The sequence below is a fragment of the Opisthocomus hoazin genome, chromosome 7, assembly GCF_030867145.1.
Source record: "Opisthocomus hoazin isolate bOpiHoa1 chromosome 7, bOpiHoa1.hap1, whole genome shotgun sequence".
Lineage (NCBI taxonomy): Eukaryota > Metazoa > Chordata > Aves > Opisthocomiformes > Opisthocomidae > Opisthocomus > Opisthocomus hoazin.
In genome coordinates, this window is record NC_134420.1 from 1,558,758 (window position 1) to 1,582,747 (window position 23,990).

The 23,990-nt window shown below is 67.6% G+C and overlaps 1 protein-coding gene across 4 annotated transcripts; it reads right to left on the reverse strand.

The window, feature by feature from the left end:
- Positions 1–77: 77 nt before the first annotated feature.
- On the reverse strand, positions 78–22,170 carry SPTB (spectrin beta, erythrocytic). 4 transcript variants are annotated; one of them, XM_075425049.1, is made up of 36 exons: positions 22,087–22,170; positions 18,421–18,621; positions 18,189–18,340; positions 17,753–17,926; positions 17,543–17,634; positions 17,379–17,459; positions 17,161–17,276; positions 16,833–16,945; positions 16,568–16,755; positions 16,372–16,489; positions 15,410–15,568; positions 15,032–15,334; positions 14,737–14,887; positions 13,800–14,655; positions 13,582–13,719; positions 12,728–13,487; positions 12,447–12,649; positions 12,276–12,366; positions 12,048–12,194; positions 11,682–11,945; positions 11,231–11,446; positions 11,055–11,144; positions 10,678–10,953; positions 8,142–8,272; positions 7,665–7,869; positions 7,204–7,578; positions 6,883–7,127; positions 6,674–6,812; positions 6,512–6,596; positions 6,225–6,421; positions 6,012–6,121; positions 5,557–5,641; positions 2,488–2,657; positions 2,246–2,419; positions 2,124–2,166; positions 78–975 (listed from the first exon to the last, which is right to left on the reverse strand). In XM_075425049.1, exons 2-36 carry the CDS (start codon positions 18,566–18,568, stop codon positions 811–813), a joined length of 6,960 nt encoding a protein of 2,319 aa, XP_075281164.1. In that variant the 5' UTR covers positions 18,569–18,621; positions 22,087–22,170; the 3' UTR covers positions 78–810. The 4 variants fall into 4 exon arrangements, with proteins under 4 accessions (XP_075281164.1, XP_075281166.1, XP_075281165.1 ...); XM_075425051.1 differs by lacking the exon at positions 22,087–22,170 and adding an exon at positions 20,448–20,469; XM_075425050.1 differs by lacking the exon at positions 22,087–22,170 and adding an exon at positions 20,438–20,459.
- Positions 22,171–23,990: the final 1,820 nt, after the last annotated feature.

A 23,990-nucleotide genomic window follows, 5' to 3' on the forward strand; every position in this document is an offset into this window, starting at 1 on the left:
AGCAGGGGCACCCCATGCCCCCCCCCCAGCCCTCAGGGGCACCCCGTTTCTCCCCAGTGCCCAGCACTGCGCCCGGCTCGCTTTCACGTCTTTATTAGAAAAAAAACCACCCAAAAAACAACAAAACCCCAAACTGAACCCAAAGTTCCTCTCTGGTCGCCCGTGACCCCCCCCCCCGGGGCGGCTCGGCCCAGCTGTGGGGTGCAGGGGGGTCCCCCCGCCACGGTGGGGGCTCAGGGTGGTGGGTGCAGGCGGTGCCCCCCCCCACCCCACGCTCTTTGGTTGGTGCCCGGGGGGGGGGGGGCCGGGGGTTATGGCTTTGGGGGGGGGGGGGCACCCCCAGCAGCCCCCCTGTGTGGGTGCTGGGTGGATGGGGGGGGGTGGGCAAGCACGCGTGGGGGGCATGCACACCCGTGGCCGTGCGCGCGGGAGGGGTGGGTGCGCCTGCATGCAGGGACACGCGTGTGCAGGGGGGGACACGTGGGCACCCACGCACACGCGTGTGCACGCGGGGACGCACCGACAGCTCTGTGTTCCCCCCACATAGCCACGGAACGGGGCGGGGAGGGGGGTGTGTGTATATATATATATATAAAAAAATACAATTATATATATATGTGTGCACACAGGCACGTGTGCGACACGCGTGGGCTGCTACACGCCCGCACACGCGTGCCCGCACGGCTCCGGCACACGCACCCAGCCCCGCGGCCGCCGCCATCAACCCGGCTACACGCAGCCCCCGACGCTGGCGTGACGGGGCGTGTTGTGTGTGTCCCCCCCCACCCCACCCCCACCCTGGGGGGGGGTTTATTTCTTTTTTGGGAAGAAGCTGAACCGTTTCTCCTTGTCCTTGCGGGGCACGGGGGGCTCCGGGGGGGCCGGGGGCAGGGGCAGGCTCTGCGCTTTGCCCCGGCTGCCCCGGCACTCGGTTATCGCCGCGCTCAGCCCCTGCAGCCAGGCCTGCAGCTCCTCCTGCGGGCGCGGGCACCGGCTCGGGGGGGGCTCTCCTGGCCCCCCATTGCTGTCCCAGCCGCCTCGTGTCCCCCCCGGGTGATGCCAGCTGCCCCGCGTCTTCCCCAGGCACCAAAGTCCCCCCTGGGCATCGCCGTGGCACCCCCGGGCACCCCATGGCCACGCAGGCAGTGCCACTGGGCACTGCTGGGCCCCCACTGCGTCCTGTGGGCATCTCTGGCCACCTCCATGTCCCCTGGGCACCGCCAGTGTCCCCTGTGTCCCCTGGGAGCCACCAGACACTCTCTGTCCCCCAGACATCTCTGGCCAACCCTGTGTCCCCTGGGCACCGCCAGTGTCCCCTGTGTCCCCTGTGTCCCCTGGGAGCCACCAGCCACTCTCTGTCCCCCAGACATCTCTGGCCAACCCCGTGTCCCCTGGGCATCACCAGTGTCCCCTGGGAACCACCAGCCACTCTCTGTCCCCCAGACATCTCTGGCCAACCCCATGTCCCCTGGGCATCACCAGTGTCCTCTGGGAACCACCAGCCACTCTCTGTCCCCCAGACATCTCTGGCCACCCCCATGTCCCCTGGGCACCACCAGTGTCCCCTGGGCACCATCAGCCACCCTCTGTCCCTCTGGGTACCACTGCCACCCTGTGTCCCCTGGGCACCATCAGCCACCCTCTGTCCCTCTGGGAACCACTGGCCACCCTGTGTCCCCTGGGCACCATCAGCCACCCTCTGTCCCCCTGGGAACCACTGGCCACCCTCTGTCCCCTGGGTACCAATGGCCACCCTCTGTCCCCCTGGGAACCACTGGCCACCCTGTGTCCCCTGGGCACCATCAGCCACCCTCTGTCCCCTGGGCACCATCAGCCACCCTCTGTCCCCTGGGAACCATCAGCCACCCACTGTCCCCCTGGGTACCACTGGCCACCCTCTGTCCCCTGGGAACCACTGGCCACCCTCTGTCCCCCTGGGTACCACCAGCCACCCTCTGTCCCCTGGGAACCATCAGCCACCCTCTGTCCCTCTGGGTACCACTGGCCACCCGCTGTCCCCCTGGGAACCACTGGCCACCCTGTGTCCCCAGGGCACCGCTGGTCCCCTCTGTCCCCCCAGGCTCCACCAGCCACACCGTGTCCCCCCCGGGGACGCCCCTCACCTCATCCTTGCCATGGAAGAGCCACTCGCTGCCATTGCTGAGCCTGGGGACGGAGCGCAGGCGCCGGTGAGACGCGTGCCACCCCGTGCCACGCCGCGCCACCCTGGCCACCGTGCCCTCACCGGAGTTTGAAGACGTTCTTCTTCTTCTTGTAGCCGGCGGGCACCTCGCAGCGGGCATCCTGCAGCCCCAGGGGCTCCTCGCCGTGGCACGGCAGCCCCAGCGCCCGGCTCTTGGCGTCCTTGAAGAAGGCGAGCTGGCCGCCCCGCAGCACGCAGTACCGCGTGCTCCACGACCTGCCGCCACACCGCGCCGTCAGCCCGCCGCCCGCGCCGCCCGGCGTCACCGCCATCGCCGTGCCTACCGGTTGGACGCCCGTTTGGTGGCCGCCTCCAGGTCGTGCTTGCGGCCGAGGTAGCCCTCCAGCTGGACGCCGCAGGCTCGGGCCGGCAGCGTGGCCGGCTCCTCCGGCTCTTCTCGCGGTGGCCGCGGGCTCGGTGACGCCGGCTCCTCGGCGCCCGGGGTCTGCGCCGGCTGCCGCAAAGCAACGGCCCGGTTACGCCGCCGTGTTGTCACCCGTCACCGAAAGCCACATCCTGAGGTCCCATCCCCGCTCCCACATGTGGGATCCTGTCCCCAGGGCGGGCTCGTGGTCCCCAAGACGGTGGCCCGGCAGCAGGCACCAGCCAAGGGTGGGTCACCCCCGGCTCTTGGTACCAGTGACCCCACCAGCTCCGGTATGGAGGAGCTGGTGGCTACTGGGAGGAGCCCAGCATGGAGCTGGGACCCGGTCCAGCCCTGGGACCTGCACCCAGGCTCAGCGCGGCACCAGATTTGGGGTGACGGGGTTAAGCCGAGCCAGGCTAGGACCCCCAGGAGCCACCCCAGTGTTGTCCCCCACCTTGGGGACAGCGGGGGATGCTGGTGGGGAGACGAGGTCCGTGGTGCCCACCCAGAGCAGCAGCTGGGTGCTACAGGAGGGGCTCGGCCAGGGTGGGTGCAGGGCTGGGGCACGGGGACCCCGGGGTGCCCGTCACCTCCTCCTGCGCCCAGGGACGGCCCCAGCCCTGCACGGCAGACACAGGGGCACGTGGAGGTGCCACCAAGAGGGACGGGAGGAGGGATGCTGTCCCTGGCAGCCAGGAGGTGACCGTGTCCCCGAGCAGGCTGGCAGAGAAGCGTGGTGTCCCCAAGCAGGCAGACGGGGTTCCTGTCCCCAAGCAGGTGAAAGTGGCTGTGTCCCCAAGCAGGCAGAGGGGAACCCTGTCCCCAAAGAGCCAGAAAGTGCCCATGTCCCCAAGCAGGCAGAGATGATCTTGTCCCTGAGCAGGTACTCAGTGTCCCCAGGCAGGCGAAAGTCATCTTGTCCCCAAGGAGCCAGAAGATGCCCGTGTCCCCAAGCAGGCAGAAATGATCTCATCCCCAGCAGGCAAAAGCCATCTTGTCCCCAAGGAGCCAGAAGATGCCCTTGTCCCTAAGCAGGCAGAAATGATCTTGTCCCCAAGGAGCCAGAAGATGCCCGTGTCCCCAAGCAGGCAGGAATGATCTTGTCCCCAAGGAGCCAGAAGATGCCCGTGTCCCCAAGCAGGCAGAAATGATCTTGTCCCCAAGGAGCCAGAAGATGCCCATGTCCCCAAGCAGGCAGAAATGATCTTGTCCCCAAGCAGGCAGAAGGTGCCCGTGTCCCCAAGCAGGCAGAAATGATCTCATCCCCAACAGGCAAAAGCCATCTTGTCCCCAAGGAGCCAGAAGATGCCCTTGTCCCCAAGCAGGCAGAAATGATCTTGTCCCCAAGGAGCCAGAAGATGCCCATGTCCCCAAGCAGGCAGGAATGATCTTGTCCCCAGCAGGCAAAAGCCATCTTGTCCCCAAGGAGCCAGAAGATGCCCTTGTCCCCAAGCAGGCAGAAATGATCTTGTCCCCAAGAAGCCAGAAGATGCACGTGTCCCCAAGCAGGCAGAAATGATCTTGTCCCCAAGGAACCAGAAGATGCCCTTGTCCCCAAGCAGGCAGAAATGATCTTGTCCCCAAGGAGCCAGAAGATGCCCGTGTCCCCAAGCAGGCAGAAATGATCTTGTCCCCAGGGAGCCAGAAGATGCCCGTGTCCCCAAGCAGGCAAAAGCCATCTTGTCCCCAAGGAGCCAGAAGATGCCCTTGTCCCCAAGCAGGCAGGAATGATCTTGTCCCCAGCAGGCAAAAGCCATCTTGTCCCCAAGGAGCCAGAAGATGCCCGTGTCCCCAAGCAGGCAGAAGAGGCGGAAGCGGTTCCCGTCCCCGAGCAGGCAGAGCGACCAGAAAGCGACCCTGTCCCCAAGCAGGCAGGAGCAGAGGGGCTGGCAGCGAGCACAGGGTGGCCGGCGCGTGCGGTGACGATGACCCAAGGGTGGCAGTGCCCTGTGGGGTGACGATGCCGTGGGGAGTAATGATGCCCCACAGGGTGCTGATGCCTTGTAGGGTGACGATGCCCCACGGGGTGATGATGCCCCATACAGGGGTGATGTCACCTCACAGGGTGACATCCCCACAAGGTGACGATGCCCCACACAGGGATGATGTCTCTTGGGGTGACAACGTCTCGCAGGGTGACATCGCCCCACACAGGGATGATGTCTCTTGGGGTGACAATGCCTCGCAGGGTGACATCCCCGCAAGGTGACAATGCCCCATCCAGGGATGATGTCTCTTGGGGTGATGATGCCTCTTCACAGGGTGACATCCCCACAAGGTGACGATGCCCCACACAGGGATGATGTCTCTTGGGGTGACAACGCCTCGCAGGGTGACATCCCCACAAGGTGACGATGCCCCACACAGGGATGATGTCTCTTGGGGTGACGATGCCTCGCAGGGTGACATCCCCGCAAGATGACGATGCCCCAAGGGGCTGACGTGAGCCCGGCCAGCCAGGAGCACCGGTGCTGTGTGTCCTTGGGCACCTCTGCCCGATGTCCCCTCCGCGCCGGGGCAGAGCCAGCCCCTCTCCCAGGTCTGGGGGCTTGGCACGCCAGGTGCCACACGTCCCCGAGGGGTGTCCTCGGGACGCACGCTGCCTCGCCAACGGCAGAGGACGGGGACCAGGATCCCCACGGCAGATGCTCCAGCTGCCACCCCGCTCCCAGAGCCACCCGCGCACCCATGGGTGCCAGCCTCCGGCAGCTGGCCCGAGCCTGGTTCCGGGGAGCAGGGGTGCTCCGAGCCGCCGCAGGGGACCCCGGCCACCCCAGGAGCCGGGGACAAAGGGGAAGGTGCAGCACCCGTGTGCCCACCCAGCCTTTTTGGGGCCTTTTAGCATTTATTCAACTCCAGGCAAGGAACAAGGCGAGGGGTGCGGGGAGCCATCAGCATGCCACAGTCACGGTCACAGGGTCTGGGTGACATGCGGGGACATCTTGGGTGCTGTCGGGGAAGGAGAAAGCTAAACTCGAGAACTGACCGGCTCTGGTCCGTCGGTGGCAGGCGGAGAGGCGTCCCGCACGCTCATGCCCTTCCTCTTCTCCTCCTCCTCCTCCTCCTCGGACCTGCGGCAGGGAGGCAGCCCGCTCAGCGTCCCCGGCAGAGCGGGGCACCCCCAAAACCCCCGTCCCAGCCAGCTCGGTGGGGAAACGCAGCCGTGGTCCCGCGGGGACGTGGGGGGTGGCTGCTGCCCTCCCGTCCCCCTCCCCAAGGGATGAAAGCCCCCGCACGACAGGGCTCGACCTTCATCTCCGCTCTTCACCTTCATCGATTTACCGCTCCGAAAGAGCTAATTGCTAAAAAAACCCCACAAAACCCTAAATTTTTTGAGAAGAGGGGTGCTGGAAATGACACCCAGGAGCTGGTGGGGTGCTGGGAGCTGCCCCTGCCCGCGACGCTGCCGTGGCCGGCTGGGACGGTGCTGGTGTCCCTTACCCAGCCTCCAGCTCCCCGTCCAGATCCAGGCGGTAGTCGGGACCCTCGGGGTGCATCACCCTGTCCCGCGCCAGCCCCTCACGTGGCGTCCGCCCGCCCAGGAGCTCCAGCTGCCGGGGAAGGGGGAGAAGGCGTTAGGGGCTGGTGGGGACGCAGGGTGGGGAAACTGAGGCAGGGCGGGAACGGCTGTGCCCCATCCCGAGCCTTCCTCACCGTCGTCAGCTTCCTCAGGGCGGCGATGCGCTCCTCCCAGGTGGCCGAGGACTTCTCGAAGGCCTCGTGCCGCTTGAGCAGCTTCTCCACCGCGTCCACCGTCTGCCCGTAGTCGCTGCTGGCCAGGTAGGGCTCCTGCGCCATGAGCCAGGACTCGGCCACCGAGGCGTCGCGGGAGAACTGGCAGACCTCCAGCACTGCGGGCAGGGACGGGCAGCGCTCGGACCCCGGCCACCAGCGTCCCCGGCCGAGCCGCGGTCCCCTCCGGCGCCGCCGGCGCAACTCACGCAGCCGCAGCTGGTCCCAGCGCCGCTCCCACATCTCCGTCATGGCCTTCCTCTTCTCCACCAGCTCCACCAGCTTCGCCTTGATCTGCGAAGGGGACGCCGTCACGGGGTGGCCCCGGTGGCACCGTCCCCACCTCAACCCCCAGCCCTGGCCGCCCTCACCTCGGGCGAGTCCTGGTGCTTGCGCTGCAGCAGCTTCTTGCCCAGCTCGATGCAGGCGGTGAAGTTCTTGCCCCGGGCGTCCACCTCAGCCCTGATGCCCTGATGGTACTTCATGAGCAGCTCCACCGAGGAGACGTCCCTAGAGACACAGCGGTGTCGGTGCCAGCTCCCGGCGAATGGCACCGGGTGCCTGCCCGGCACGGCCATACCTGGGTTTCTCCTGCGTCTCGATCTGCCGGATGGTGCTCTCCATCCAGGAGAGCAGGTCCCGCGCCATGCCGAAGAAGCGGTGCTTGTCGGCCGTGTCCACCAGCCGAGCCCGGCGCCCGCTGCACGCCTCCAGCAGCGCCCGCAGCGCCCGTGCCACCTCCTGCTCCCGCTCCTGGATGCCGGCCGCCTTCTCCCCGGCGTAGGCGGTCTGCAGGCGAGCCGCCGTCTCCCGAAACTGCTGGACCTGCGTGGAGAACGTTGGGGGACGTTGAGTGCCAGCAGCACCGGGCATCCCCCCCAGCTCCCGGGTACCACCTCACCTGCGTCTCCAGCAGCTGGAGGTCCCTCTCGAAGGCGCTGTGCATGCGGTGGAAAGCCTCCACCGTGCCGGCGTCCTCGCCCAGGTCCTGGGGCAGCTCCTGGCGCCGGGTGGCGATGAGGGCCAGCAGCTCAGCACCATCGTAGAAGTATTTGTGGAGGTCGTGGGAGGCGGCGAGGAGCTGCATGCGGGTGTCGATCAGCTCCAGGAGGTCGGCCCAGCTCTCGTTCAGCCCGTCCTTCCACTCGGCCATGGTGGCCGCCTCCGCGTGCCCCGCGTCAATGAGGTCCTCGATGGCCAGGTTGACCCGGTCCACACGTTCCTGCCCCACGCTGCCCGTCTCCCGCGCAAACTCCCGAAACTTCTCCCGCAGGAGCTGCATGGGGGGGGAAAGAAGAATCGAGTTTGTGTCCCCCCCAAAACCATACGCCGGCACCGGCACGCCCGCCCCGGCCCCCTCACCGTGACGTGGTCCAGGTCCTGCCCCATCTCCTGGGAGGAGGCGACCACGTCGCGCTCGGCGATCCACTGCTCCAGGTCCTCCACCTCCCGCTTCAGCTGGAAGAGGTGGGACATGTTCTCCAGGCGCCGGCGGCGCTCCTCGGCCGCCTCCTTCAGCCCCGCGTAGTGCTTGTCCACCTGGCCCTGCAGCCGGATGATCTGCTCCCTGCGCGGCCCCGGCACACAGACACCCCAGTTCTCACCCAGAAAAGATGCCCTCAGCCCATCCGTGTTGCCAACCGGGAGGGTTTTCTGGGGAGGGACCCACTCTGCGCTCCCCGTGTCCCTCTGCCACCACCTCCCCGACGCAGCCAGGGCGATGCCACCCAGCCGGAGCAGCCAACGCCACCAGAGCTCCAGCCAAACCACCCACCCACCCCGGTGCTGAGAGCACGGGGCTGCCCCGAGGGACAGGGGACACATGGCAGTGGCACCTACCCCTCAGGGTGGCCGGCAGAGAGCAGCTGCTGAGCCCTCCCCGCCAGCTCCTTGATGGTTTGGCCATAGTCCTCGATGGACCGCTGCTGCCGGACGTGTCTCTTCAGCATCACCAAGCCACTTTCCTCGTCCTGCGGCACGGCAAACACCGGTGCCCATCAGCACATGGCACGGCTGTGGGACGGGGACCGGGGTCCAGCCCCAGCACCCACCCTGCGGGCACGTCCTGCCTCTGTCCAGCACAGTGAGGAGCAATGGCGAGCTCAGGGGGTACGGCATGGCACGGCATGGGACGGCACAGATGGCATGGCGTAGGGCGGTGTGTAATGGCACGGCTTGGCATGGGGCAGGATGGCATGGGATGGGTGGCAACTGCATGGGATGGATTGCCATGGCCAAGCACGGCATGGCATAGGATGACCTGCAATGGCACGGCATGCCATGCAATGACAAGGCATGGCATGGGATGGGTGGCAATGGCCAAGCATGGCATGGGATGACCTGCAATGGCAGGGCCTGCCATGTAACGACAAGGCATGGCATGGGATGGGTGGCAATGGCATGGGATGGATGGCAATGGGATGGCATGGCATGGCATGGGATGACCTGCAAAGGCACAGCATGCCACATAATGACAAGGCATGGCATGGAATGGGTGGCAATGGCATGGGATGGGTGGCAATGGCATGGGATGATCTGCAACGGCACGGCATGCCATGCAATGACAAGGCACAGCATGAGATGGGTAGCAATGGCATGGGTGGCAATGGCCAAGCATGGCATGGGATGACCTGCAACGGCACGGCATGCCACGTAATGACAAGGCATGGCATGGGATAGGTGGCAATGGCCAAGCATGGTGTGGGATGACCTGCAACGGCATGGCATGCCACGTAACGACAAGGCATGGCATGGGATGGGTGGCAATGGCATGGGATGGGTGGCAATGGCATGGGATGACCTGCAACGGCACGGCATGCCATGCAATGACAAGGCACAGCATGAGATGGGTAGCAATGGCATGGGTGGCAATGGCCAAGCATGGCATGGGATGACCTGCAACGGCACGGCATGCCACGTAACAACAAGGCATGGCATGGGATGGGTGGCAATGGCATGGGATGGATGGTAATGGCATGGGATGGATGGCAATGGGATGGGATGGCATGGGATGACCTGCAACGGCACAGCATGCCATGTAATGACAAGGCATGGCATGGGATGGGATGGGTGGCAATGGCCAAGCATGGCATGGGATGACCTGCAATGGCAGGGCCTGCCATGTAACGACAAGGCATGGCATGGGATGGGTGGCAATGGCATGGGATGGATGGTAATGGCATGGGATGGATGGCAATGGGATGGCATGGATGGCAATGGGATGACCTGCAACGGCACAGCATGCCATGTAATGACAAGGCATGGCATGGGATGGGATGGGTGGCAATGGCCAAGCATGGCATGGGATGACCTGCAATGGCAGGGCCTGCCATGTAACGACAAGGCATGGCATGGGATGGGTGGCAATGGCATGGGATGGATGGTAATGGCATGGGATGGATGGCAATGGGATGGGATGGCATGGCATGGGATGACCTGCAACGGCACAGCATGCCACATAACGACAAGGCACGGCATGGGATGGGTAGCAATGGCATGGGATGGGTGGCAATGGCATGGGATGGGTGGCAATGGCCAAGCATGGCATGGAATGACCTGCGATGGCACGGCATGCCACGTAATGACAAGGCATGGCATGGGATGGGTGGCAATGGCCAAGCATGGCATGGGATGACCTGCAATGGCACGGCATGCCATGCAATGACAAGGCATGGCATGAGATGAGTGGCAATGGCATGGCATGGGTGGCAATGGCCAAGCATGGCATGGGATGACCTGCAACGGCATGGCATGCCACATAACGAGAAGGCATGGCATGGGATGGGTGGCAATGGCATGGGATGACCTGCAACGGCACGGCATGCCATGCAATGACAAGGCACGGCATGGGATGGGTAGCAATGGCATGGGTGGCAATGGCCAAGCATGGCATGATGGCATGGGATGACCTGCAACGGCACGGCATGCCATGTAACGACAAGGCATGGCATGGGATGGGTGGCAATGGCCAAGCATGGCATGGGACGACCTGCAACGGCATGGCATGACCTGCAACGGCATGGCATGCCACATAACAACAAGGCATGGCATGGGATGATCTAGGTCATGGCAAAGGGTGACATGGCATGGCATGTAGCAGCATGGCATGACATAGCAGGGGATGGTGTGCGATGGCACGGCATGTAACGACACAAGATGGCATGGGATGGACAGCGTGTCATAGCATGACATGGCATGACATGCCATGGGATGGCATGGGATGGCGTGTCGTGGCATGACGCACCACGGTACAGGATGATGTTTAACAACACGGCCCGGGTTGCCGTAGGACGCGCCAGCATGGCAGAGCACGGCACAGAGCTGGCACAGGGGCACCACATGGAGCCACCTCTCACCTTCGGCTTCCACCTCTCACCTTCGGCTTCTCCTCGGCTCCCATGAAGAGCTCCTGCTCGCTGACCCAAGCCTCAGCCTCGCCGGCGTCCAGGTAGTACTGCTGGGCCTCGCCGGCCTCCCGCAGACGCCGGTGCCGGTCGGCCGCCTCCGCCTGCACCGTCCCCCACAGCTCCCGCAGCTCCCGCAACCGCGCCTCCAGCTCCGGGCTCGGCTCCCGGCCGCTCGCCGCCGCCTCGCCGCGGCTCAGCACCTCGGCCAGGCGCGGGGCATGGCCCGCCAGCTCCTTCTGCAGCGTCTGCCGGCAGGGCGAGCGGTCACGGCGGGGCTCGCCCACGGGACGGTGACCCCAAGGGACCGGTCGGGGTGACAGGTGCCACCGCAGCGCCCGGGTCTCACCTCGTTCCTCTTGGCCAGGCGCTGCACGCTCGGGAGGTCGGCGCCGTGCTCCGTCGACCTCACCAGGGGCAGCCGCTCCTGCACCCACAGCTGCGGGCGAGAGCACCCGCTGAGCGCCGAGCAGCACCCATGGGTGCCCCCAGCACGCTGGACCTCGCCGCGGGGAGGATGCTCACCATCTCATCCTCCAGATCCCGCCCAAGCTGGTACATGGCCTTTGCGGTCTCCAGCTCCTTCCTCCTCCTCTCCAGCGGCTCCAGCAGGTCGAGGAATCGCCGCCGGAGCCTCTGCTCTTGCCCTTCGGCATCCGGCACATCCCCGGCAGGGGGGGGTCCCTGCCACCCCAGCTCCTCCAGCTCCTTCATCCGCGCTCGCACTTGCTCTTCCAGTCTCTGGTGGGGAAGAGCTGTGTGAGCCAGGGACCTGGAGCCAAGCCAGGGACCTGGAGCCAAGTCAGGGACCCGGAGCCAAGCCAGGGACCCGGAGCCAAGCCAGGGACCCCCAAGGCCACCGGCCAGCCCCATCCAGGACATGACTTGGCACTTTGGAACCCTCACCAATGGAAAGGGTGAGGTGCCAACACCCTCGCGCCCACCCAGCCGCTCAGCTGGCAGGGCCACCACCCACCATCAGCCTCTTCAGCAGTAGGTTGGTGGCGGTGAGGTCCTTGGCTTGCTCGGTGGCACGCAGCTCCTCCTCCACCCGCCCCAGCCAGCTCTCCAGCTCCCCGTAGCTCCGGGCGTACAGCGACGAGCGGTCGGCCTCGAAGAGCCGCCGGCCCTTCTCCTCGGCGGCACGGCGCAGCTCGTCCCACCGCCCCTGCAGCTCGCCCAGCCGCCGCGTCACCACCTCGCCGTACTGCGGCTTGCGGCTCGCCAGCTCCTTCCCCTCCTGCCAGCAGCACCGAAGTCGTTGGTGGACACCAACGTGGCTCCACGCCAGTGTGGGGACCTCCCGCCCGGCCGGCGGGCGGTGAGGCTTCCCGGCACCCACCGTCTTGATCTTCTCCAGCCAGCCCTGGTTGGGTGCCAGCTCGGCCATGAATGCCTGGTGCTTCTGCCACTTGCCATGGAGGCCGTGGGCTTCGCCGTACGAGGCGTCCTGTGCCGTCAGCATCTTCTCCTCCACCCAGGCGTCGAGCTGCGGGCGAGGGGTGTCAGGGCTTGGCTGGTGGGGACCCCCTGCCCTCCCCCGGTGCCACCAGCCGCGCCGCGTCCCTACCTCCCGGCAGCTCTGCAGGAAGGTCTGCAGCTCGTGGTTGTCCTGCAGCAAACCCGCTGCCTCGTCCACCTTGGCCACCACGACCCCGTGCCTGGCAGGGTGACCACAGATGGGCAGCGTCAGCCCTGATGCCCACCCGCCGCCCGCCCGCCAGCCCCTCGCCGCGCTCACCGCTCCTGGAGAGCCTGGCACTTCTCGGCGATCTTCTCGGTGAAGATGTTCCCCTCGGCCACCAGCTTGGTGCCGCCGGCCACCGCCTCGGTGACCTTCTGGGCGCCGCTCTCCACGCCGGTGCAGAAGCTCTGGAAGCGGCGCAGGGCGGCGGACGAGCCCTCCAGCGTGGTGGGCAGCTCCAGGTGTGCCAGTGTGTACTCCTGAGGTGGGGGTACGGCAGGGGGTCGGCGCCTTTTCGGGGTGCCCGAGAGCCAGGGACCCCCGCCCCGGCCACCCACCTGGTTGGTGAGGAGGATCTCCGCCTGCTTGGCGTCGCGGAGGAACTCCTGGAAGCCATGGCACTGGGCGAGGAAGCGGTGCCGGGACTCCGCCATCCTGCCCAGGGCTGCCCAGCCGTCCTCCACGCCGCGCAGGCGCTGCCGCAGCCCCTCGTACTGGGGGTCCGCTTGCTCCCCCACCACCCTCTCCCCCGACTCCACCAAGGTGGCGAAAGCGGCCGCGTGCCCTTCCGCGTCCCGCCGGGCGGCTTCGTGCAGCCGCAGCAGCTCCTCCGCCTCGGCCAAAGACGCCGGCACCTCGTCGGCGGCCGCCACGGCTTTCTGAGCCCCGAAGAGCCAGGCTTGGAAGTCGTCGAGGTCCTGCAGGAAGCGACGGAGCTGCCCGGCTTCCCCCAGCGACGCCGCCCGCTCGCCCATGGCCGCCTGCAGCTCGTCCCAGGCGGCCGCCGCCGCCGCCAGCCGCTCGGCCACCTCCGTGGCCACCTCGGGCCGTTCCTCGGCCAGGCGGTCGGCCTGGGAGCGCAGGGCGGACAGACGGTCCTTGGCCACCGCCAGCTCCCGCTCGATGCCGTAGAGCTTGCGTTGGGTGGCCAGGACGCCGGCCAGGTCCCGGCCCAGCTCGGCGGTGGCCTCGACCGCCCGGGCTTTGCTCTGCAGCCATTGCCGGGTCTCCTCGCACTCCAGGCGGTAGTTGAGGAGGCGAAGAGCCGAGCCCACCGCCCGCCGACGCTCCGACACCAGCTCCCTGAACCGGTCCCACCTGCGGGGCGGAGGCGGGTGACAGCCGGTGGGGACCGTCCCGACCGCCCTGGTGTCACCCACCCAGCCACCCCGGGCATCACCGGCCACCGTACCTGCCGTTGAGCTGCTCCCGGCACTGCCGGACCTGGGGGCTGCGCGGGTGCCCGCTCGCCAGCAGCCCGTCGGCCGCCTGGTTGACGGCGGCGATCTGGGAAGCCGTGGTGGCCATGTCCTGCTCCAGCCCATCCAACCTGCGGCGAGAAGCCAAGGCTGAGAACGGGCCACAGCTCGGGACACGGCGCGGCGGCACGACCGCCGCGGGAGCCCCTACCGGTGCTGCGCCACGTCCAGGTCCTCCAGCGCCTGGGGGACCTCGGGCTGCCCCAGCCAGGTCTCCTTGGACCCCATCCAGAGGTGGCAAGCGTCGCTTTCCCCGAAGACGGTGTAGAGGTCCAGGGCGTCCCGCAGCTGGCGGCCCCGCCGCTCGGCCAGCGCGGCCGCCTCGGCGTGCAGCTCCCGCAGGGCGTCCAGCCGGCTCTGTGCCTCAGGGCCGGCCCGCAGCTCCGGTGGGAAGCCCTCAGCTCGCCGGGCCAGCCCGTCCAGCTGCTCCTGGGTGGCCACCATCTCCTCCAGCAGCTCCTGGTGCTGCCGCAGCAGGGCACGGGTGCGGGATTCGTCCTGGCCCAGCTCCTCGGCGGCCGCCCGCCGGCGGGCGTCCTGCAGCCCCTCGGCCAGCTCCTCCGTCTCCGCCTGGAACTGGAAGAAGCCTTCGGCCTCGCGCAAGCCGCGCCGGCGGAACGCCGCCAGCTCCTCCAGCTGCGCCCACAGCGCCCGCACCGCCGCCCCCCGCTCCCGCAGCCACCCCGCAGCCGCCGGACCCTCGCCCGCCGCCAGCGCCCGCTCCAGCCGGCCAGCCCGGCTCCGCAGCTCGGCCTCGAAGGCAGCGTGCCGGCGCTGGAGCAGCAGCACGCTCGGAAGGTCCTTCCCGAAGTCCAGGGAGGAGTAGAGCTGCTCCTGCTCCTTGACCCAGCTCTCCGTCTCGTCCAGCTCCCACAGGCAGGTCCAGAGGGACCGCGACTGCTCCAGCAAGGCTCTCCTCCGGGCCGCCAGCGCCTGCAGCTCCCGCCGGCACAGCTCCAGGTGGCTCACGCGGTCCCGGATGACTTTGGGGTCGCAGGGACGGTAGCCTGGCCGGGGAGGAAGGTGGTTGTCCATCAGCGGTGTTCCTGGCTTCCCCCGGCCACGCCGCGGTGCCCCGGCGTGCCTACCCTCGGCGTCGGCGAAGCGGAGGGCAGCGGCGCTGACGGCCCGCGTCTTCTCCGCCTGCAGGGCCATGTCGCCCTCCAGGAGCCGGTGGGTCTGCAGCAGCTCCTCCACTTCCAGAAGGTGCTTCCCGGATTCGGGTGATGCCAGCTGCGCCTGTGCGGGAGACCTGGCTGTCACCCACCACTGGCAGATGGCACCCACCGCCACCCCAGCACCTCCCCACGGGGGTCCCACCAACACCCAGCCCGGTGGGACCAAGGCAACCCCCCATGGTGGCACCCGACGTCCACGGCTCACCTTAACCTCGTCCATCCAGTCAATGCTATGGAGCATCTCCTGGAAGAGGTGCTGCAGGACGAGGTTCATCTCCAGGCGCTGGCGCCGGGCGGCCAGCAGCTCCAGGAGATGCTCCCAGAGCCGCAGGATGTTGTCCTTGCGCCCGTTGATGCGTTGGATGTCGTGGTAGCCCTCCAGCTCCAGCTCCTTCGCCACCGCCTCGATGGCCTGCACCCGCTCTTTGTAGGCGGCCGTATCCGTCTCGATGGCTTCGTGCTTCTTCTTGGCCGCCTCCACCGCCGGCAGGTCCTGGCCAAAGTTGTCCTGCACCGGCACAAAGCCCACGGTGAGGGTCCAACGGGACACCCTGGTCCCTGGAGTGGGGGTCCCCAGCCTCACCTGGGCCACCAGGCGCTGGTTCTCGCTCAGCCAGGCCTCCCTCATGGCCGCCTTGCGGTCGAAGCGCCGTGCCAGCTGCTCCAGCTTCTCCTGCCGGATGAGCTCGGTGCGCAGCGCCAGCTCCCGCTCGTGCTCCGCTTTCTCCAGCTGCTCCCAGGCCTGGGGGAAGGCGGCACCAGGCAGGGGTGGCACCCATGCCCCGCATCCCCACGCATCTTGTTCTGCTGGTGAACCCCAACGTGCCCCACGGGTGGGACAGCGTGGCTGGAGGAACCCAGCTTGACCCAGGATGGACCCAGTCTGCCCCAGGAGATGGACCTGAACGGCCTTGGGAGATGGACCCAACCTGCTCTGGGGTGGACCTGACCTGCCCCAGGAGATAGACTCAACCTTCCTTGGGATGGACCCAATAAGCCCCAGGACCCGGCCTGCTCCAAGAGGGACCTGAGCTGCCCTGGAATGGACCCAGCCTGCCCCAGGAGATTGACCTGAACTACCCTTTAGATGGACCCAACCTGACACAGCGTGGACCCGACCTGTCCCAGGAGATGGACCCAATAAGCCCCAGGACCTGACCTTCTGCAAGATGGACATGACCTTCTCCAAGACGGACCTGAACTGCCCTGGGAGATGGACCCAGCTTGCCCTGGGACCTGACCTTCTCCAAGACGGACCTGAACTGCCCTGGGAGATGGACCCAGCTTGCCCTGGGACCTGACCTTCTCCAAGACGGACCTGAACTGCCCTGGGAGATGGACCCAGCTTGCCCTGGGACCTGACCTTCTCCAAGACAGACCTGAACAGCCCCAGGATGGACCCAGCTTGCCCCGGGACAGCGTAGGGAGCAAAGCTCCAGGGGATATTGGGGAAAAGAGGTGTCACCAGGTTGCAGGGTGCCACAGGAGCAGCCACGTGTCCCCACGGCACAGCACACGGCCAGGCTGCCGGGATGGGCCCCGTACCCGGTTGATGTCGGAGACCAGCCGCCCCTCGTGCGGGGTGTAGACACGCTGGTTGTTGGCTCTCATCCGCGACTGGATGGTGAAGAGCAGCACCTCCAGGTTGCCCTTCTCCTGAAACCTGCCCCGGAGAGAGCTCAGCCCGGGGCACCCATGGGTGCTCACCAACAAGGCACGGGGGGCTTGGGGGGGCACGTACTTGGGGGGCTTCTCCACAGTGCGGTAGGTGCTGAAGGCTTGCAGCTGGTGCTGCACCCCGGCCAGCGAGTTGGCAAAGCTGCGGCTGTTGAGGGAGGTGATGGTCTGCTCGATCCAGGTGAGCAGGTCGGAGGCCAGCCCCCCGTAGCCCTCGATCATCCGTTCCGTCTCCTTGGCGTGCTCGATGACCTGCGGTGGGGCCCGTGGTTGGCATCGGGTGCCAGCAGCCCAGCAGAACCCCCCCCAACCCCAACACCGTGCCCTACCTTGCCCAGACGCCTGCCCTCCACCTCCAGCACCTTCATCTTGGAGAAGTAGTGGTAGAAGGCCACCACGTAGGTGATGATGGACTTCTCATCGGGGTTCTCCGTGAACACATCTGCCCGATGGGAGTGAGACCCATCAGTCCTGACCCAACCTCCACAGTGCCCCAGCAATGGGTCACCATGGCCTCATTGGATCCCCCCCTTCCCCTGACCCAGACCCCCCCTTCCACAGGGTGGAATCCCCCCTGTCCTTCCACGGGGCCTCGACACGTCCCAGTGTAAAATGGGGAAACTGAGGCAGGAGGGTCTGCGGTGGCAGCAGCCTCACCTTCGGGGTCGAGGAGCGGGGTGATGCCCAGGTGTCGCTCCGCCACACTGAACGCATGCTCCAGGTTGTGCCGGGCGTTGGATTTGGTCAGGTTTTGGAAGTCAACCAGCTCGGGCCTGGGGACAGAGGGCATGGGACAGTGGTGGCACACCCGTGGGACATCCCCTAGTGCCACTGCCGCCCCAGCACGTCCCAGTGACCACCACCGTGCTGCCTACCTGTGTCTGTGGATGAGGGCGTTGAAGGCCAGCCCGTCCTTCCAGCTCGAGGTGAAGTTGGTGACATTCACGTGGGGGTACCTGCGATGGGGACAGGGCATCGCCGTCACCCTCTTGGCACCCCTTGGCCCCGACGTGGTGGGGCTGTGGGTCCCACCACCTACCCCGCTGTCTTCATCTGGCACCAGAGCAGCAGTGCATCCCTGGCGGAGCGCGTCTCCCGGCCCTCCTGCGTCTGCACGATGATGTCCTGGATCTGGGGGCAGAAGAACATCCCACGGTTGAGGGAGGACACCCGTGGCAGATGGGCTCCCGCTTGGGAACGAGCCATGAGGCGCTGAGCTGAGGGGTGTCCCCCACCCACCCGGCCCCACCTGGAAGCGGAGGATGATGGTCCAGATGAGGCCGAGGACAAGGCGGTGGTTGCCATCCACGATGTCGTGGGAGCCCATGTTCTCCAGGTGCACCCGCTGCTCCTTCAGGAACTGCAACGCCTTGTCCACGTTCTCCAGGCAGTGGATCCGCATCCGGCCCTTGGTGGGCTTGGGCTGGGGCATGACAGTGCTCAGCACCCTCCCCCTCCATGCTAGACACCCCAACCCCTGCCTGGGGACACCCCTGCTTCCACCACCAACCAACCCTAGTGGAGCCTTGGTCAACATCAAGGTCAAGAACCTTGGTGGAGAACCAGAGGTCTTGAGGTGGGGTGGGGCATGGCATGGCGGGGCATGGCATGGCGGGGCATGGCATGGCGGGGCATGGCATGGCGGGGCATGGGTCCCAGGGTCTCCAGCTGGCTGGGAGTCCTACCAGAAGCTCTCCTGACAACACCTCCAGCAGCTTGATGAGCACCCGCCCATCCCGGAGGTCCATGTAGAGGTCCGAGATGCGGCAGGTGACGCGAGCCAAGTGCGAATTCACCCACTTGGTGAAGGTTTTCTTCTGCACGGCCTCCCGCTCGTCTGCAAGGAGAGCGGGCACGGTGGCACTGGCGGCGAGGACAACCCGAGAGAACCGAGGAGACCCGAGCCCCGCGCCCTACCTGCCAGGGCTTTGATGCGGGAGCGCTCGAAGAGGCGCGCTGAGCTGTTGTCGTTGTCCAGCTCGTCGTCGGAGGCGTCCCAGCGGACGTTGACGCGGCTGTACTGCTGCTGCAGCTCCAGCTGCTCGTAGTCGTTGGCCGAGGTCATGGTCCCGGTGTCCCCCGGCCGGGTGGCCGTCGGCTACCGGCAAGAGGAGGCCCCTGAGGGAGAGCGGGGGCCGTGGGCACCGGCATTGCCGCGGCAGCTCACCGCGGGTAGGGATTTGCGGCTCAGAGCTGCCGGTTAAGCTGCTCAGAGGGATTTATCTTCTCCTCCACCCAGGTGTTGGGGGGCACCTGGGTGCCACACGCTCGGGGGGCTCGCCGAGACCCCAGCGCTGAGCCGTGCCGACGGCTGCTTACGGCGGTGCTTCCCCACCCGGGTCCTGCCTGCCCACCCAGCATCCCGCGACGGGTCCCCAGGGGCGTCCCCCCAACCCTGGGTGTCCCCAGGGGAAGCGGGTGCCGCTCGCACCCACCCCGACACCTGCGCCGTGGAGGGGCTTCGCCGGCACCCGTGGCAGAAAGCGGGTGACAGCTGCCGGCGGGGGGGGCCACCCACCCCCGGGGAGGCCACCCGCCCCCGGGGACATTTGAGACGCAGATAGGACATGGCCGGTATCTAAAAATGCCTCCCAGCAGCTGTCGGCGGCCGGGAGGAGGGTGCTGGGGCCCCTGAGGGGTGCGGGGAGCCAGGCTGGGGCTCCCCACAGCCAGCACCCCACAGCCAGCACCCCCACCGGCACCCCACAGCCACGTGAAACCCCAGGCACCCCCAAACCCCCCGGCGTCCCCCTGAGCCCGTGGCACCCGGCCCCCCGGGACCCCCCGTCGCGCGGCAGAGCTTTATCGGGGCTGGCAGGGAGGGCTGGGTTCCCCCTCCGCACCCTAATCGCGGCCGTGCAGGCAGGGTCTCGGCTCGGGAGCTGGCTTCCACGCGTGCCGGAGCGTGTGCAAGGCCACGAAGGAGCGTGCAAAAGCACACACGTGTGAGCAAGGACATGCAGGAGCGTGCCAGAGCACGCACACGCAAGCGAGGACGTGTGGAAGCGTGTCAGAGCGTGTGGAAGCATGCACATGCGATGAAGGACATGCGGGAGGATGCACATGTGATGAAGGACATGTGGGAGGATGCACATGCGATGAAGGACACGTGAATGCACACGAGCACACGCAAGGAAGCACGCGAGAGCGTGCAAGCGTGTGCAGGAGCACGCAAGAGCGATGCCTGCAGCCCCCCGCGCCGTGGCTCGGTGCTGCTGCCGGCGCCGGGCTCTCCCTCCCGTCCCGCAGCACAAAACCCCCCCTGGGGAAGCCCAAATTCGGGGACCCCCACCCCGACACCGCAGGAACTGCAGCCGGGCTGCGTGTGATGAGTTGTGGCGGGTCTCTGCGGCACGCCACGTCCCGGCCTCCCCAAAAAACAGCGGGGCCACGAGCATCCGAGGAGGAGGAGGAGGAGGAGGAGGAGGAGGAGTCTGTGCCGAAGGGAGCCAAAGCGGGGCCCGAGGGAGCCGCCAGCGTGCGTTTCGAGCGCGGGTGCTCGCTGAGCCTTCAAACCTCGCTCTGCCGCACCGGCGCCTTCCAAACAGCCCCGTCGCCAGAGCCGTGCCACCGCCGGCACCCGCGCCCCGGGGATCGCCGCTCTGCCCGCTCGGCCGGAGGGAAGCCGGGAGCACCGGCCGCACCGGAGCATCCCGCGGCCGAGGCCAGGGCGGCATCACCTTCCCCAGCCGGCTCTCGGCGCGGTGAATCAGCACTTCCCGGCCAGGGGCTGGCACTGTGCCGCCGCCGAGGTCCCCCCGCCGGGACTGGGTGACGTCCCCTCTGCACCCCGAGAGCGGCCGCGGCAGCGGTTTGGTGCCTGCCGCCCTCGAGCCCCTTCCCCGGTTCAGCCCTTGCCACCGAAACACTGGGTGCCGGTGCACGAGAGCTCGTCGGAGCCCCCCAAAACACCCCAAAATAGCCACCCTGTCACCTCCACCCACAGCCTGGCAGGTTCTTGGGGCTCCCGGCGTCGCCCCGGCTGCTTCGGTTCCCCAGATAACGCTTCTCATTTTCATCTCCACCAAGCCAGCCGTCAGCCACGCTCCCCGGTGCGGCCGGCCCCGTTGGGAAGGGGCAGGAGCTGGGGGGCATCTCCAGAGCTGGGGGGCGTCCCCACAGCCCCCCAACAGCCACCTGCTCCCAGGCTCACGGCCAGGGCCAGATGGCCCCGCTCGGCACGGCACGGGGTGGTTGGGCACGGCTCCTCTGGCCGGCGATGCCCCGCTCCGGCACGGCTCCCCGCCCGGGGAAAGGTTTGGGTTTCCCCAGGGCCGGAGTCGGCGCGGGTGGCGGCCGTGCCAGGACTGTCCCATGTCACCTAACCCGCACCGAGAGGCGACACGCACACGTGCTGACGCTCCACGGACATTTTTTGGCTATAAATAGGCCTCCCCTGCTCATGGCACGGGCCCGAGTGCCGCTCCCTCCTCCAGACGTGCCCCCCTGCACCTCCTCACCCACCCCAAACCCACCAGCCGGGGCCCTAAAAGCCCCCCATAGCTGCAGAACACCCCACCGGGGTTGCAGGGGTCTGCTTTGCTTGCCACCCCCTCGTTAGCTTAACCCGGAGGAGCGAAGGGCACCGCAAGCCCCCGACTCTGGGAGCTGGAGATTTGCAAAGGCAAAAGCCGCCCCGAAAGGGGAGCCGGGAAACCAGCCCTGGGTGGCCCCCACCTTACCGGGGTGCAGGGAGGAGGTCCCCCAGCCCACCAGCAGCCCCTTGCCGCCGGGACGAGGGCGGAAAACTCTTCCCAGTAACCCCAGTTCCCCCAGTTGCTAAAAACCGCTGGTCGAAGCGACGCGTCCCACCTGGTTTGCCCACCGCATCCCACCAGCAGGAGCACCCAGGACCGGTGTGGGGACCCCACTCAGGCCTGGCACCCGGGGGAAGGGGTCCCTGGGGTGCCTCCCTCACCAAAAGTCACCGCCGCTCGCCCTCGCCAGCGGCCAGGAGAGCAGCCCTGGGGGACACGGGGTGACACCGGGACCCCCCCCCCAAGCCACCGGGAAAAAGAGGGGCTGAGCCCCCCAGAGGGTTCCCCACTCCCCCTCCAAACTTTCCCCCGGTACCCGCAGCCCCCCCCCGGGACAGTCTCCCGGTGCCGCACCCCAAACCGGGCATCCCCGGGGCGGGCAGCGCGTCCCGGTCCCCCCCCACCCGACACCATTCCGCTTCTCCCCGGGGAGCGCAGCCTCCCGGTTCCCCCCCCCCCCCCGAGGCGGCGCATCCCGGTGCCCCCCGGTCCGGTCCCCCCCTCGAGGCGGCGCATCCCGGTGCCCTCCGGTCCGGTCCCCCCCCCCACGAGGCGGCTCATCCCGGTGCCCCCCGGTCCGGTCCCCCCCCCCCAAGGCGGCGCATCCCGGTGCCCCCCGGTCCCGTCCTCCCCCCGAGGCGGTGCATCCCGGCGCCCCCCGATCCGGTCCCCCCCCCCCCCGAGGCGGTGCATCCCGGCGCATCCCGGTGCCCCCCGGTCCGGTCCCCCCCCCCTAAGGCGGCGCATCCCGGTGCCCCCCGGTCCGGTCCCCCCCCCCCCCCCCGAAGCGGTGCATCCCGGCGCATCCCGGCGCGGCGGCTCTCACCTGCGCGGGGCGGCGGGCGGACGAGCGGCGGCGGAGCCGGGACCGGAGCTGGGAAGGGAGCGGGGGGGGGGGGGAGCGGAGCCGCCCTTGGCCGCGATATAAATAACATTATCTGGGCGCGCAGGGACATTCCTGCCCGGGGCCAGCGGCGCTGCCCGGCCCCGATAGCCCCGCTCCCCCCGGGAGGGCCGGGCCCAGGCGGGCGGGGACGGGCCGCCCGCCCCGCAATGCAGCACAGCGGCCCCCCCCGGCCGCCGCCACCCGCACCACCGGCGGGGAGACACCCCCCCCCCCCTCTCCCGTGGTAACTCGGGGCTGGAAGCGGGGACCCCCCCCCCCCCCCGCCCAGGCAGCCCGGGGCACCCTCCTGGTCGCCTCAGCTGGTCCCAAGGGTCCCATAGGCAGTCTCGGGGGGCCCCTGCCAGTTCGGGGGTCCCCCTCATCTAGTCCTCGGCATCCCCCGGCCAGCCCCAAGCACCCCCGGCCAGCCCTGGGGTCTCCCAGTCAGCCCCAGGTGCCTCCCGACCAGCCCTGGGGGTCTCCCAGTCAGTCCCAGGTGTCCCCAGTTAGGCCCAGTTAACCCTGGGTGCCCCCCACCTCTCCACAGTCATCCCCCCACCTAGCCCCAAGCACACCTGCTTAGCCCTGGGGGTCTCCCAGTTAGTCCCAGGTGTTCCCAGTTAGTCCCAGTTAACCCTGGGTGCCCCCCACCTAGCCCCAAGCACCCCCCACCTAGCCCTGGGAGTCTCCCAGTTAGTCCTAGGTTCCCTCCGGCCAGCCCCAAGTACCCCCAGCCAGCCCTGGGGGGTCTCCCAGTCAGTCCCAGGTGTCCCCAGTTAGGCCCAGTTAACCCTGGGTGCCCCCCACCTCTCCACAAGCATCCCCCACCTAGCCCCAAGCACACCTGCTTAGCCCTGGGGGTCTCCCAGTTAGTCCCAGGTGTCCCCAGTTAGTCCCAGTTAACCCTGGGTGCCCCCCACCTAGCCCTAAGTGTCCCCAGTTAGTCCCAGTTAACCCTGGGTGCCCCCCAGCTCTCCACAAGCATCCCCCACCTAGCCCCAAGCACACCTGCTTAGCCCTGGGGGTCTCCCAGTCAGTCCCAGGTGTCCCCAGTTAGTCCTAGTTAACCCTGGGTGCCCCCCACCTAGCCCTAAATGTCCCCAGTTAGTCCCAGTTAACCCTGGGTGCCCCCCAGCTCTCCACAAGCACCCCCAGCTAGCCCCAGACGCCCCTGGCTAACCCTGGGGGTCTCCCAGTTGTCCCCCACCTCTCCCCAGACATACCTGGCTAGCCCTGGGGGTCTCTCAGTTAGTCCCAGGCACCCTACAGCTACTGCTGGGTGCCCCCCAGCTAACCCTGGGTGCCCCCCAGCTCCCCCCAGCTAACCTGGGTGCCCCCCAGCTCTCCACAAGCAGCCCCCGCCTCGCCCCAAGCACCCCTGGCTAGCCCCATACATCCCTGGCTAGCACTGGGGGGGGTCTCCCAGTTAGTCCCAGCTGTCCCCCACCTAGCCCTAAGCACCCCTGGCTAGCCCTGGGGGTCTCCCAGTTAGTCCCAGGTGTCCCCAGTTAGTCCCAGGTGTCCCCCACTTCTCATCAGGCAGCTCCGGCTAGCACTGGGGGTCTCCCAGTTAGTCCCAGGCACCCTACAGCTACTGCTGGGTGTCCCCCAGGTACCCCCACCTAACCCCAGCTGCCCTCCACCTAGCCCCAAGCATCCCCCACCTAGCCCCAGACATCCCTGGCTAGCCCTGGGGGTCTCCCAGTTAGTCCCAGTTGCCCCCCAGTTAGTCCCAGGCTCCCTGCAGCTACTGCTGGCTGCCCCCCACCTCTTCCCCAAGCACCCCCGAAGAGCCCCAGATGCCCCTGGCTGGCCCACGCACCCCCACAATTGCCCCCAGTTCC